The 15,294-nt window shown below is 48.5% G+C and overlaps 1 protein-coding gene across 3 annotated transcripts in view; it reads left to right on the forward strand.

Moving 5' to 3' along the window:
* LOC105470275 (semaphorin 5B) overlaps positions 1–15,294 on the forward strand; it is a 121,234-nt gene that overhangs the window by 82,728 nt on the left and 23,212 nt on the right. For all 3 annotated transcript variants that reach the window (XM_011722088.3, XM_024789274.2, XM_011722087.2), the window contains exons 3-4: positions 3,093–3,192; positions 7,150–7,195. In XM_011722088.3, the coding sequence (XP_011720390.2) occupies positions 3,093–3,192; positions 7,150–7,195 (146 nt within the window). The remainder of the gene's footprint in view (positions 1–3,092; positions 3,193–7,149; positions 7,196–15,294) is intronic.

Genomic DNA, 15,294 nt, shown 5'->3' on the forward strand with positions numbered 1-15,294 from the left:
CCTCAGCCCAGCTGGTACTGGTTCTGGTCTTGGACCAGGACTGGTTCTCTTGTGTTCCTACATCCCTTAGCACGGCTGAGCACACAGTAGGGACTCAGTTCACACTGGGCAAAGGACAGTGCTCTGGAATGCTGTGCTCAGAAGTTGCCCTAATCAAGGACAGCACCAACCCCAGCCTCCAAGCCCCCTAGGATGTTACACTTCTTTTCTGACCAATCTGTAGGCTGCCAGCTTGTAACTGTGAGTTTCCCTCTCCCCTGACACCTGACTGAGCTGTGCATAACCCCTAAACACCCTAGAGGAGCTGCCAGTCACAGAATCTCACTGCTGTTTTTCTGTCGTGTAAGGTTAAATTTTCTCCTGTGGGTTTCTCTTGGGGGGGCCAAGCTGTGCTTCTCTTCAGCCTGCATATTCTCTCATTTACCAGTGTTACCCTTCCAGGCAGCAGGAGAAGCCAGCCTGGACTTAACACTGGCAGTGGTTAACCCACAAGGTGGGTAATTGAATTGACTATAATTAAAATCACAGGCGCGTCATGGAGAATGTCATTTTTCTCTTAAAGTCACCATCCAAAGCCTTTGCCATACATGGAGCTCAGAACGTGCTTGGTGTTTTTAAAGACAGCCTTCCCTCTGGTCCCCTTGGCCTGTTTAATACAAGCAGTCTGGTTCCCTTCCCAAGGCTCCCCCAGGATCCACGTGCTATGCCCGGCCCCTTCTGTCCCCACTTCCCCCATCACCCTTGCCCGTGTTGGTCGGGGCTATGGGAGAGGGACTGAAACTGGAAGAGGCCACCACCCTCCATACCTCCACTCCCACCTCCCCATTTTTATCCCAGCTTCTACCCTGTTTCCTCTTCTTTTCCCCTCCTCCCCAGGAAAGGGCCTAAGTGAAGACTGAGCTGGGAAGTCCCCAGAAGGAGTATCCACTGCAGACCCATCATGCCACCTCCTCCCTCATTCAGCTGCCTATATCTGGAATACCCTTGTTGAAAGGGAAGGAGGGAATTAAGGTGTAATCTGTTTGCTGCTGTTAGGGAGCACCCAGTCTCACAGGGACAGGGAAGACCCCGCCCTACACACACAGAAAATATTTGATCACATTCAGAGTAACAATAACATACAATGTGAATGGAATGAAAAGGATAGAGAGAATGTGGAACAAAATAAGATCAGGGTGGAGAGGCTGTAATCCAGGAAGGCTTCCTGGAAGAGGAGGACCCTTGGTTTCATTTCTAAGGTAATATAATATTTATCCAGGATTTCTGAGAGGTCAGCTAAAAACCTAACCCACCAGACTCCAGATCCACTTCTTATCCTATATTGCCCAAAGACCATCGTGACTACATGACAATTCTTGCCAACCTATAATCACCTGCTGGGGACAAAGGCAGGCCCAAGGGGTTTGCTTCATTTTGCTGCAGAATTTCTTTCTTCTTCTTTTTTTTAATCATGCCTATCACAGTTTTCTGAAAAACATCCAATTCGCAAAACCTTCAGTTCTCCAGGGAGCGATTAAGTGTTTGCCTGTCGTGCAGAAATGAAGGGCTGCTTTTACTCTGTAGTGGAGGGATAATGAGCAATGATTTATTTCCCTTGGATTACACACACAGTCTCTCTCCCTCCCCAACCTCTCTCCCCCCATCCCCCCCCACCCCTGCCCCCCCGCCGCCGTTGTGTGAGTCAGTTGCTAAGGCGCTATGGGGAGAAAGCACAGTGCCTCCCATTACCCCGGAATCTTTACCACCATCGGCATGAAAGTCCCTCTGCTCCATGGCTCTCTCCTTACTGGTGCCAATTCCCACCCATCCATGGGTCATGCACAGGCTGAGGGAGAGCTATCAGGAGGCTGTGAACCAAGAAGGGAGAAGTGTGTCTTCAGCAGGAGGGAAACAGAGAGAGTCAGCTGGCACTTTCTAAGCAGGCCCTCCCAGACCACTCCCCATCCGCCCAGAGGCTGTGAGGTCTCCTCTCTGCCCACCCAATCCCTTTGAAAGGCCTTGATTGGGAACAACCTTCCTTAGAGGCAGGGTGGACACTGACCGCGCAATCTCTGCACCTCCCACCTCTGCAGAATCTTGTCTGAAAATCCAGTTCCCCTCATACAAGGAGGGATTGAGGATTATTCATATATTCGTTCAAACACTGCTAGGTGCTCAACTGAGACTGGAGATCTAGGAAGCAAAGTCTTTCTTGGCCCCCAGGGCAAACTACCAGGCTAGACACACAGTGTGGCAGTAAAGTAGAAAACTACGGGAGCCCTTAACCCTGGCTTGAAGCAGTCAGGGAAGGCTTCTTGGAGGAGGTAGGGATGGGGGTGAACAGGAATTGTTCCATCGAGGGAGAACAGAAGCACAAAGGTTTGCAGGCTCTTGTGGGATGGACTTGGGGAAGTATGAAGTGTTTGTTTAGTGTGGCTGGGGTGAAGACTTTAGGGAATGTCTTTCAGGGGATCAGTAAATAATCACTGTGCCAGGCACTGAACTTGGGAGGACAGCGGACCAGAACCCAAGGGCCTTCGCAAGAGTTGGACTTTTCCTGGGGGTGGTTGGGAGCTATGGACGGGTTCTGGGCTGGGGAGTGACATGACCACATTTGCATTTGAGAACAAGCGCTCGGGTTGCTTTGTGGGAAATTGACTAAAGGGGCAGGCGTGGAAACCAGGCTGGTTAGGAGGCTGTTGGCACTGCTCCAGACAAGAGCTAGTGGTGGCTTGGATGGGGGTGGGATACAGTGGGAAAACAGTGGAAGGATTTCAGAGGCAGTTTAGAGGTAGAACAGGCAGGATTTGCCAGTGTATACTCATGTGGCTAGTGAGGGTCTGGGGGAAGTCAAGGGTGAGTATAGGTATCCCTTCATGCCTCTGCAGGGAGGGTAATGCCCTCCTCTGAGCTAAGGAATGTGGCAGAACAGTGACTACAACACCCACTCCCAAGTCCCTGGGGCCACAGAGGTGGGCAGGTGACACCAGATCTCCTGGGTGGCACTGCCCCACTTCCCCCCCGATTTTCACCCTTCTGTTCTGTGGTCTGTGCGGTGCAGTTGGGAGCCCCTGGCCCAGCAGTAACCACAGTGTTGCCTCTCCCTCCACCAGATCTGCAGCCATGGGTCTCTAACTTCACCTACCCTGGAGCCCGGGATTTCTCCCAGCTCGCCTTGGACCCCTCCAGGAACCAGCTCATTGTGGGAGCCAGGTAACAAGGGGCAGAGGGGTGGGGGCCGGAAGTGCAGGGGCTTGGAGCTGGGTGGAGGGAATAGTATTCAGGATGAACTCACCTGGGCAGACCCATGTGCTGGGCCCCATCCTCTCTGCTGGGCCCTCTCCGTGTGGATGTCTGTCCCCCACAGAAGGAAGCGTGTTTTGGCTGGGTGGGGGTGGGGGTGACTCTTGACTTCACAATCTCAGCCAGCTGCAGGCCTCTGTGGTTGGCAGTTAGTGAGGGCAGGGATGCCTGCTGACCACCTCCTGCCCGGTCCCTGCCTGGTCCCTGCTCGGCTGCCAGAATGGCTTTCTGGGCCAGTTCCCTGGGAGCTCCATGCAGAGAAGGTGCCCAGGAGCCCCCTGCCGGCCAGCCGGCGGCCTGCACCTGGGACGGCTGGGTAGGGGTAGAACCTTTCCCGAAGGACCTCACCTGCCTGTGGCCTGACTTCTTAGTCCGCTGTTCAGATCCAATATCCAACAGACAGTACTCTCCAGGGGAACCTGCGGAGGCTTTCTGGGTGGACTAGGAGGAGCTCATTCCTCATGAAACCACAGACCACTGGCTCTGGTAGGGAGGGGGCTTAGAGAGGGCCGATTCCAGAGGGTCTCAGGGTGCAGTCCCTGGCCCAGCAGCACCTGAGAATGTGTTGGAAATGCAGATTCTTGGGTCTTTCTCAGACCTCTTGAGTCAGAAACTCTGGGAAGAAGCAACCTGTGTTTTAGCAACCCTTCCAGGTGGCCTGATCACACTCAAGTTTGAGAATCTCTGGTGTCACCCAACTGTCCTCATTTAAAGCAGGCAGTAGCAGAGGCCCTGAGAGGGGAAGGTGACCTTCCCAGCATCACATAGCATGATGGCAACAGGGTGTGGGGACTACAGCCAGGTCTCCTTAACCCAGGCCTAGAGTTGCTCTGCAGGTCTGTCTGTGTCATCACCTGGGACTGCACTATTTTTCAGCTCTGCAGCCCAGAAGTTCTGACTCAGTGGGTGTGGGGTTGGGGAGAGGGTGGCCACTGGGTTGGACACTTCTGGGCCACGCTGTAGCTGACCATCCTTGCCCTGGAGCTTTCCTTAGTGTCTCCACCCCTTCATTTGCTGTATGAAAATGAGGCAAGTCAGGAACAGAGCTCTGGATTAGGTGTGGATGAGCTGGGTTCCTGTCCTGGGGGATCTTGACCTTGGAGCCTCAGTTTCCTCATGTGTAAAGTCTGGGTTACTGTCTCTGTGCCACCAATCTCACAGGGCTGCTGTGAAGCTGGGCCTGAAAGCATTTTTCTTTTAATTTTTTAATTTTTAAATTAACTATTTTGTCTTATGGTAGGACATTCAAAAGATACAAAGGAGTATATGGTGAAAAGCAGGGCCACCCTCTCAAACAAGCAGGACCCCCAACTGAAGGTGCACCCAGTGGTGAGATTCTTGACTGTCCCCCCAGAGGGAGTCTGTCCATATGCAAGTATACAAGAGGATGGACTTTATTTTCCCAGCAAAGAGAGTAATTGTTTTACTCTCTATTTTGAGATGATTGTAGATTTACATACAGTTGTAAGAAATAATAGAGAGAGATCCCATATACCCTTCACCCAGTTTCCCCCAAGGCTAACATCTTGCATTACTGTAGGACAACATTACAATCAGGAAACTGGCCTTGATGTGATCCTTCAACATAATTGTGATTTCTCCCGTTTTACATGTGTACTTTAACAAACCTAGATGGTAGCATCCGAAGATTCTGCTCTGAGCCTTGTGAAAGCATTTCGAAAGCTGCCATTTATTCCGCACTGGCCATGTGCCAGGCATGTGCTATATATGTAGTAAGTCAGTTATTGCATGTAGTAAATGTAGTAAATCACACATGTGTTTAATCTAATACATGTAGTAAATTATACCCGCAGTAAATCATTGAATCTTCACAAGTGGGTGAACCCAGGAAGTGGGTTCTATGTACCCCCATTTTATGGACCAGGAAACTGAAGCTTGGAGAGGTTAGGTTACCCTGTGACTGTGGTCACACTGTTCTTCCTGGTCTGCTCTGCGGCTTCCCCAGAAGGTGGTTATGTTTTCTGTCTGGAGGCTTCCCACACACAGATGGAGAGACACTTTTTCCTGCATCCTTGAGCCTGGCTATGCCCTCAGATGGACGGGAAAATCAATTCTAGACCTGGTCCCTCAGGCTTCTTAGAACCAACGTAGTGGGTCCTTGGCCACTTTCTTTTCCTGTCTCCAGCTCATTTTCCTTCCTCCTTTTCTTCCGCCTGACATTGTCTTCCCTTCTTCTTGACCCCTGGACCTCTGGAATTCAGGCTAGGGAAATTTTATATTCATTTATACCCCTCCTTGTTCCACAAGGGATTTAGGGTGGGTCAGGCTACAGAGATTTCTCTCTGTTCTCATATTCCAGCTCCCAGGAGAGCTGACTGCGATGTTGTGATGAATGATTTTTGATGGGATAAAAATGAATAAAGTGATGCAATGTTTCCCCTAATTTGTTAAAGCTGTGAGCAGATGCCTGTGTTACCTGAGCAGGCAGCTGGGGCACAGCCATAAGCTGGAGTTCATCTGTTCCCAGCCCAGGAGGGTGGGACGGGGGGAGCTCTGCTAAGGACTTGGGGAGGGGGTTGGGGAAGGACAGCAGAGGCCTGGAGCCAAGGTCACCCAGGAGGCCCCCCCAGCCCCAGGACAGCAAAGAAGCTGAGTGGGACCTGGGCCTGGAGCCAGAGCTGGGAAGAGAAGTCTCTCGGCCTGCGGCGTCTCCTTCCGGCTCTGGATTCCTTCAACACGGGCCCCTCTTTCTCTTTCTGGCCCACTCCACAGCCTTTCCCTTCATTTCCCTCCTCAGCTGAGGTAGGCCAGAACTTTCTAAAGTCTTTATTCCTAAAAAGTTTAGGAACCGCAATAGGAATAGCCCAAAGAAGACAGAAGAACCAAAGCAAGAAAAGTGTTGGGGAAACCAAGACTTTACATGTGTTCAACATGAACAGAGCCTTTTAATGTGCATCACACCATTCCTCTGTCTCCACAGTCCTGTGAAATAAGAAACACAGCCATTCACTTCCCCATTGTACAGACAGGCACTGAGGCTCTCAGAAGGTGGCAGGTGGCTGAGCTGGAATTCTCCCTGTCTGTACATGGCGGCCTCCTGGCTCCAGCGTCCATGCAAAGAAATTGCAGCAGTGGCTGACACTTATGATACTCAAAAAGTGTCTGATATCATTATTCCTAGTAGTAGTATCCTCTTTATTACTGAAGGTGAAAATGGTTTGAGGTAGGTGAGCCTGGAAGCTCTGTGCAGGCTGGACTGTGGGGAGAAGGATGGTGAGGTGGTGGATGGGGTCTTTTGGGCTAGAGGAGAGAGGGCGGTCCAGAGAGGTGGCCACAGAAAGGTCAGACCCGGAGTCACCAACTGCTGGAGAGACTGCAGGAGATGAACAAACAAACCGGACTCAGGACCCCGGGACGTGGAACCAGGAGAGATGGCTGGCCTGTGTGAGGAGGGGTGGGTCAGGGTGGTGGGCCAGGATAGGAGGAAGCTGGCTGTCTGCATCCCTGTAAGAGTGCTGTGAGGCTTTACGTTTAACAGCCTCCATGTTTGGAAAAGGTGGGGTCAAGGGGTTCCTCTCTGGGCCAGCTGAGTTGGCTGGGAGCAGAGACAACATGGGACTTGGAGGAAAGTCTGGGTTTGAATCCTAACTCCTTCACTTACTATCTTGGTGACTTGGGCCATTTACCCACCTTGCTTCATCATCTGTAACATGGAGCTTCCTGGATTTCCTCCCAGGGTTGTGTGAAGATTAAGTGAGCAAATGGAGGTAAAGCTCTCCTTGGGGGTTGACCCTAGGCAATCAGCACCCAGTCCTGGCATCCCAGAAGGCCCGAGCCATGAAGCTGCTCCCTGGGTCCTGCCTGCAGAACCAGCGTCACTTAGGATGTCTGTTTCCATTTTCACAGGAACTACCTCTTCAGACTCAGCCTTGCCAATGTCTCTCTTCTTCAGGTACGATTGCTTTCTTCCCTTCCCTTCCTGTAATTTCCCCTATTCCAGAGCCCAAGGCAGGGCAAGGCAAGTGGCGCCATTCAGAATTCAGCCTCTAAAGTTGAAAACAAGAGCCACTTGTTCTTTTCACTGGCCATGGACTCAGACCCTAGCTATCAGGGTCACTGCAGGGAATGTATGTGGAGGGGTGTGGCTCACATCAACGCAGAGGCATACAGGGCTCTTGCATCATGCAGCAAGGCTGCTAATGAGGAAGGGAGGAAAACACCACCAGGCTGGGCTGACCAACTGTCCCTGACTGAGAATGCAGAACTCCCAGTGCAAAAACTGGGACAATACTGGGCAAACTGGATTGGTTGTTATTGTAAGTCCCCAACCTGGATCCACAGGAGGGTCTCTGAGTTCAGGCCTCCACGGAAAGAGTATTCCTAGTTCCTTTCCTAGCCCAACCTGAATGATCCCATTCTAACTCAGCATTTTCTCTGAGCTGTGATTGATTTATTATCTGCTGCCAAGAAGGACTTCCCAAGCATAATTCCCTAAGTGCTCTGAGAGGCGTTTTAATGGGACTCCTTGATCCAGAACATTTATCCCAGATTGAGAAACAGATGCCAAACCATCTTTGCAGAGGCTGAATATTGTAGAGAAAGGAAGGCCATCTCTTCTTCTTCAATGAGGGGAGAGCCTCAATTCTCATGTCTAGGAGACATGTTCTGGTCTCCCAGTGATTAAGCATTCATTGAGCACTTACTGTGTACCAGAACTCAGCTAGGGGCCACGGGACTATAAGAAATGCAGAGTCTCTGGTCTTCAGGAAAATATGAGAAGTGACTAACCTAATCGGAAGTTAGAACCTAATCATGTGCTGGGCTGTTTGTATAGAGTTTCACTGCCACAGGGGAGACTTTCTTGGGGAGCTGGTATGACATTCTGGTCACACCTGGGTCCACACACCCAGGGGCGTTGCAGCTCTTGGCTGGTTGCTAGAGGGGAGGTATAAGGAAGCAAATGTGTGCCCAATGGAAGGGAAGGGTTGGGAGGAACTAGGGCAAATTGAAAGAAAATGCCATTCATTTGTCCATCTGTCCTTCTATCTGTCCATCTGTCCTTCTATCCATACCTTTACTAGCCAGCCTGCCCATCCATCCATCCATTCATCCATCCATCCATCCATCCATCAATTCACCCACCCAATAAACATTTGTCGAATAACTACTGAAGGCCAGTCTCATCTTAGGCATGGTACAAGGCATTTGAGTTCCAAAGTGAATCAGGCCCGGTACCTTGCCGCAAGGAATATGCACATAAGAGATCACATATGATTCCCTTGAGGGGCTGTGCAGTGTATTCCTGGGATCTGGGCTGGAGCGAGGCAGGGGAAGTTCCCCAGAAGCAGCATCTTGTGGCCTGTCAGCTCAGTCACAGGCAGCCAGTCCAGAGCCTAGTTTCCAATTGGCAGGAAAGTAAGCCAAGATGCCAAACCCAGCAGGTCAGGGCCTGGGGGAAGCCAGTGCAGAGGAGGTTCAAAGTGGGCGGGAGGAAGTGGACCCAGGGGTCCCACCCTGAGCTCCAGGCAGCTGGCTTTTTATTTGGTTCCTGTGGTGTGCAGATGAAGGCCTTCTGGGAGTGTAATGTGGCTGAAGGGAGGAAGAGAAATAGATACACAGAAATAAAAGCAAGGCTGTTAAGACTCTGCGCCTGATGACTGAATTCTGGGGTTTGGTTCATCCAGGTCAGTGTTGACCCTGGTGTCAGCCTGGGGCAGGTATCTTATGGCAGCCCATAGCTCAGGCTTGGAGCAGGGTCTCAGCTCCAAGGGCATTCCCTGAAGGGCCCTACAGACAAGCCCCCAAAGTGCCAGGAACTGGCTTGACCACCTTTCCCAGCGTGTCTCTGAGGGGCCTGACCTCAGTATTTCAGACTGGATTCACTGTGACAGAACTAAGGAAATAAATACATTTTATGTCCACATTCCCACCCTGGTGTGTGCCATCTGTCCACAGAGGGGAGAGAACAAGCAAGAGGTTGGGGCGGGCCGTCCAGTGTCCCCTGGAGCAGACCTTGGCCTCTGGTCTTCAGTGCCCGGTCCTCCTGTCTGTTGTCTGGTGAGGAAGCCCCAACTTGTAACTCTCAAAGCCTGACTTCAGGGGTTGTCCTGCGGGGGCTTTGGGTCCCTGGTTATAAGCTTTCAGTTCTCAGTGTCTGCTGTCACCAGCAACCAAGTGCTGAAAATGATCTGCACCACTTCGCTGACAGGGGCGGCTAGGCCAGGGTTCCCCAGCCCAGCTTCCTCTACTCTCCCTGTGGCCTGGGGCTACACTTGGGTTAAAACTCCCCATTAAAGAGCCAACTGATTCTCCCACTTGGCCCCAGGGCATGATTTAAGCAAACTTAAAACTCAGTGCTTTATTGATAGTTTAAATAATTAACATTCCGTAAAGAAAAATCTAAATGTAAACAGTTTTTGCAAACCAGTATCCATTAAGGGACTTCTAAGTACCTAACCCCTATTAAACAATTTATGTAAACCACTCTTCCTTAAAGAAAATTGAATGCCCAGCTCCTTCCCAATCCTCCAAGCTCTGAAGTAGGGAAGAGGTGCAGCTAGGAGCAGATGGGGCAGTGTGTGTGTTGGGGATGGAGGAGTAGGGGGAAATCAAATCAGCTCACCTGTATGGTTATTTATCAGTCTAACTTAATGAACTGGTACCGGGAAAGAAAAGGAGGCCAGTGATCGACAGTGTCCCCGGGCTGCTGAGAGGACCAGCATGATGAGCTGTCTTGGAGTTGGCAATTAGGAGCTCGTGAGCGACCTTTGCCAGAACAGTTCCATGGGACGACCTGGCTGGAGGCCTAATTGCAACAGATTTATGATCTTGGTTTGCCAGATATCCTGCGAGGCAGAAACGAGGACTGTTCTGCACATATGCGTCAGGACGCACAATGGGGCTTTGTTCGGGCCTGGGCAGACATGGAGCGCAGTGCCTGAGCTCTCTTCCAGTTTATCTCCACGTCCTCCAAGCTCAAATCTGGCAGCCCTGGAGTGGTTTGAAGTTTAAACTCCACTGAGCAGTGGACTTAATGCTCCAAAAATGCGTAGACACTCAGCCATTGTCCCTGGCCCCCAAGTGTCCGTGGGAGTTGCTGAGTTTACAGGGAGATGATCCACGTCTCTGAGTGTCGCCTGCTTCCTCTCACAGCATGAAAACCACGGAGCTACTGTTACTAGAGATCATTCGGGAATTTCTGGGACAGCCCTTGTTTAAAGCACTCTGTGTTCCAGATTGATCAGACACATCTCTCTCCACCCCTTCACAAAACTCCACTAAAAAGAGTGAGAAATTTTAAAGGGTGCACATTCACAACAACAGAGAGAATGAAAAAGATGTCAGTGAAGAGGAGATTATGCATTCTGGGGCAATGGAAAGTGGTCAGAGGCTGGGCACAGTGGCTCACGCCTGTAATCCCAGCACTCCGGGAGCCCGAGGCGGGCGGATCACCTGAGGTTAGTAGTTCAAGACCAGCCTGGCCAACATGGTGAAGCCCCATCTCTACAAAATTAGCTGGGCATGGTGGTGGGTACCTGTAATCCCAGCTACTCGGGAGGCTGAGGCTACTCAGGAATCACTTGAACCCGAGAGGTGGAGGTTGCAGTGAGCAGGGATGGCACCACTGCACCCCAGCCTGGGCAACAAAGTGAGACGCTGTCAAAAAGAAAGAAGGAAGGAAGGAAGGGAGGGAGGGAGGGAGGGGAAAGAAAGAAAGAAGAAAGAGAGAAAGAGAGAAAGAAAGAAAGAAGAAAGAAAGAAGGAAGGAAAGAAAGAAAAGGAAAGAAAGAAAGAAAGAGAGAGAGAAAAGGAAGAAAAGGAGGAAAGAAAAGTAGATAGAGCAGATTGGCTTGCAGAGGGGATGCAGTGGACAGGCAGCTGACTCCTCAGAAGGGCCCCAAAATTGGGTGTCCCATATTGTGTGATGTGAAGATGAGGTACAAGGATAAAAGGGATGATTGATTGAAATTCTCTAAATTAAAGGGTTGGGACCCAGGTCTCCTATCCCATCCCAAACAGCAATCCCTTCTTCCATCTTCTCCCTCCCTCCAAGAAAGGAAACCAAGACCCTTTCTCCAAACATTCAACTGGAAACGCCCTATATTTAGGGACTCCTAAAGGGCACTGATGGTGTGTGATCAAACAAAAGTCTACTTCCTCCTCCCACCCCCTGCTCCCCCAGCCCCACTTCCAGGCAGGAGACTGAGGGAGTCTTTGCTGGAAAAACTCAATGACTCCAGAGACCAGACTTTTAGAATATGACATAGAGGGTCTCCCAGTGAAAAAGGCTCCTCACCCAGCACCCTAGGAGAAGCCCACCAGTCTCTATGAGCCCTCCCATGGAGTTTCCAGTGAGCTAGTTAGTACTTTTACTCTTAAGGCAAACAAACAAAGATGCTTTTTTATCATGTAATTTCATACACACACAAAAGCAAAGAGAATTGTACATGAACCCTGTGTATTCAACAGCACTTAAAAGCTTTAACAATTATCAGCTCATGGTCAATCATCTTTCATCTACATATATCCCCCCACATCTCTGTCCTGAAGCAAATCTCAGACATATCATAACATCCATAAATATTTCAGTATACATTTCTAAAAAGTAGGGATTTTTTTTTTTTTGAGGTGGGTCTGACTCTGTCACTAAGGCTAGTGGCACAGTCATTACTCACTGCAGCCTCCAGCTCCTGGCCTCAAGCTGTCCTGCCTCAGCCTCCCAAAGTGCTGGAATTACAGGTATAAGCCACCATACCAGGCTGGGATTCTTCTTATGTAAGTGGCCCAAAGTTAAAACTTCATATCACTAAATGTCCAGTTATTGTTTACATTTCCTTACTTATAAAAGTTTAAAATAATTTCAGTTATTTAAATCAGGATTCAAATATGCTGCAATTTGTTGATATGTCTCTTTAAAACAATATTTCTCTCTGTGCAATTTTTTATTGAAGAAGCCTGGTCACCTGTCCTATAGAGTTTCCCACAGCCTGGATTTTGCTGATTGTAATGCAAGTGGCATGACTGAACATGTTGCTTTCTTCCCTGTATCACCTGTACATTGATTGTTAGAGCTAAAAACTTCATTCAATTTAGATGCTGGCAAGATTTCTTCATAGGTGTTCTTGTGTTCTTTCTTTAGGAGGTACATAGTGTCCGATTTTCTCTTTTGATGTTAGTAACCAATGATGATCTGTTTCTAGATCCCTTAATTCTTTAGGTATTACAATCAATTACCTGGGCTACTTTTATAAAAACAAACTTTTTGGGCCGGGCACAGTGACTCACGCCTGTAATCCTAGCACTTTGGGAGGCCAAAGCGGGTGGATCACCTGAGGCCAAGGAGTTCAAGACCAGCCTGGCTAGCATGGTGAAACCCTGTCTCTACTAAAAATACAAAATTAGCTGGGTGTGGTGGCACACACCTGTAATCCCAGCTACTCAGGAGGCTGAGGCAGGAGAATCACTGGGAGGCAGAGGTTGCAGTGAGCTGAAATCATACCATTGCACTCCAGCCTGGGCAACAAGAGTGAAACTCTGTCTCAAAAAAAAAAAAAAAAAAAAAAAAGGAAAAACACCTTTTCTTCATCTACTACATGATGACCCAGTGATGTAGTCATATAGGAAAGGCAGGATAAATATTTGATATTCCATCTTTATTTACCAGTTTTCAAATAATGAGCTGGTTTGCTAGTATCTTTCAATGGTGATCAATTAATTTGTCTTTTATTATTATGTTCACCACAGACTGGTGGATATAAACATTGTTGATGTCTTTCAATCCATTGCAGTTATCTTTCACGATTACCCCATCTTTCACCAGCAGGGACCTCTTCATGTTGACTCCCGGGTCCTTTAGACCCACCCTAGTCATCTTTGATTACGTCCTTGGTATCTGATGTGACAGAAAGTTCCAGCCTTACCTTGTGCATTTGTTGCCCCAGATCTGGAATCAGCCATTTCTCCAAGAAGCCCTGGTTTCTTTCTGGGGGAAGTGGTTAGTAATTTATTTTTAGGTATGAACAAATAGCCAGAAATCACCAGACACTTGAGGAAAGCCTCTAAAGTGAAAGAGAAGGCCAAAACAAGCAAATGGAATGAGAAATACTGTTAGAAACAGAAACAATGAGAGAAATAATTTTAAAAAATTTTGGCTGGGCAGGGTGGCTCATGCCTTTAATCCCAGCACTTTGGGAGGCCAAGGTGAGTGGATCATCTGAGGTCAGCAGTTCAAGACCAGCCTGGCCAACATGGCGAAATCCTGTCTCTACTAAAAATACAAAAAATTAGCTGGGTGTGGTGGGGCGTGCCTATAATCCCAGCTACTCAGGTGGCTGAGGCAGGAGAATCGCTTGAACCTGGGAGGCAGAGGTTGCAGTGAGCAGAGATCGTGTCACTGCACTCCAGCCTGGGCAACAGAGCAAAAGTCTGTCTCAAAAAAAAAAAAAAAAAAAAAAAAAAAAAAAAAATTCGATTAATGATAAACAGCCAATTAGTATCTTCTGAGATATACAAAGTATTTTGTTTATAAAACAATAAACTTAAAATATGGAAATTTAAAATGTGATTGGGAAAATAAACATTGAATTGAAGGATTAGAAAATAGTGTTGAAGAAAAACCTACCAGAACAACAAAAAACAAGAAATGAAACGTAGGAGAGAAATATCAGAAAACTAGAGGATCAATGCACAAAGGCCAACAGTGGATTGGAATATTAAGAGTTCCAAAAACAAAATAGAGGAAAAGGTGAGGAAGAAATTAAGGATGAACTAACATAAGAAAATTCGCCAAAACAGAGAATGAGTCTTCAATGCTAAAAGGTTGACTGAGTTCCCAAAAGAGACCCGTCCTAAGGCACATCAGTGTGAAATTCAGGACACTGTTATTAAGGAGAAGATCCTAAAAGTGTCCGGAGCCTAAAGAAAAAAAGAAAAAGAAAATGTCGTCAGACTCCTCAACAGCAATGCTGGAACTCAGAAGACAACGGAGGAATAAATGCCTTTAAAATTCCAAGTGAAAGTTATTTTCAATCTAGAATTCGGTATCAAAACTACCAATCAAGTATGAAGAAAGAATAAGTCAGACATGCAAGAATTTGAAAAATTGATCTACCATGTTCCTTTTCCTAGGAAGATACTGGAGATGTGTTCCACCAAAATAAGCAAATAAATCAAGAAAGAGGGAAACATGGGATTCAGAAAGCAGGAGAGGAAAGAAGGTAAGTCCCAGGCTAACAGTCAAGCAGGAGGCCTCAAGAGCAGCCAGAACACTGAGCAGGAGTATGGAGGTTGGGGGATGAGGAAGAGGATGGGAACTCACAGATTATCGGAATCATTTGTGCGTGCAGTAAGAAAATCATATTGAGGCCAGCATGGTGCCTTACACCTATAATCCCAGCACTTTGGGAGGCCGAGGGGAGCAGATGACTTGAGACCAAGAGTGTGAGACAAGTCTGGGCAATATAGCAAGACCCTGTGTGTACAGATACTTTTAAAAACTAGCCGAGTGTGGTGGTGTGCACCTGTGTTCCCAGCTACTTGGAAGGCTGAGGCAAGAGGATCATCTGAGCTCAGTGTTAGGTTTTGAAGGGAAGGTGAAGGTTAAAGAAAGACACACACATAGCAAGAGGGTGGCTCAACAGCAAATGCAGGCTTTATGTCCAGCATAAAACCTATAGAAGTGGGAAACTAGCCTAATGCCAGAGCGCACTGCTGCCTACAGGCTGGGGGTGCTTGTAGGTGTGGGCAGGAGGGGTCTGGGCAGTATGGCTTGCTGCCCGGTGGGATATTGATAAGATGTTCCCATGATGAGGTGGTTCTGGCCCTTATTCCCATGGAATGTCATCATGGTGTTCCTTGGACCTTTGCCCAGTGAGCTATAACAGGGATGTTTCTTTAGTTGGGCCTTTGTTTACCTTGTGGTCAGGTGGTTAGGAAGGATGTTTCTCACAGCCCGAATGCCTGGGAAATGTTTCGCTTTGACCAAGGTTTGCAAAATAGTGGGGAAGCTTAAAATGGTGCAGTTTGGACTAACATCCGGGATGTCGAGGCCAC

Source organism: Macaca nemestrina, chromosome 2 (assembly GCF_043159975.1).
Source record: "Macaca nemestrina isolate mMacNem1 chromosome 2, mMacNem.hap1, whole genome shotgun sequence".
NCBI classification, from domain to species: Eukaryota; Metazoa; Chordata; class Mammalia; order Primates; family Cercopithecidae; genus Macaca; species Macaca nemestrina.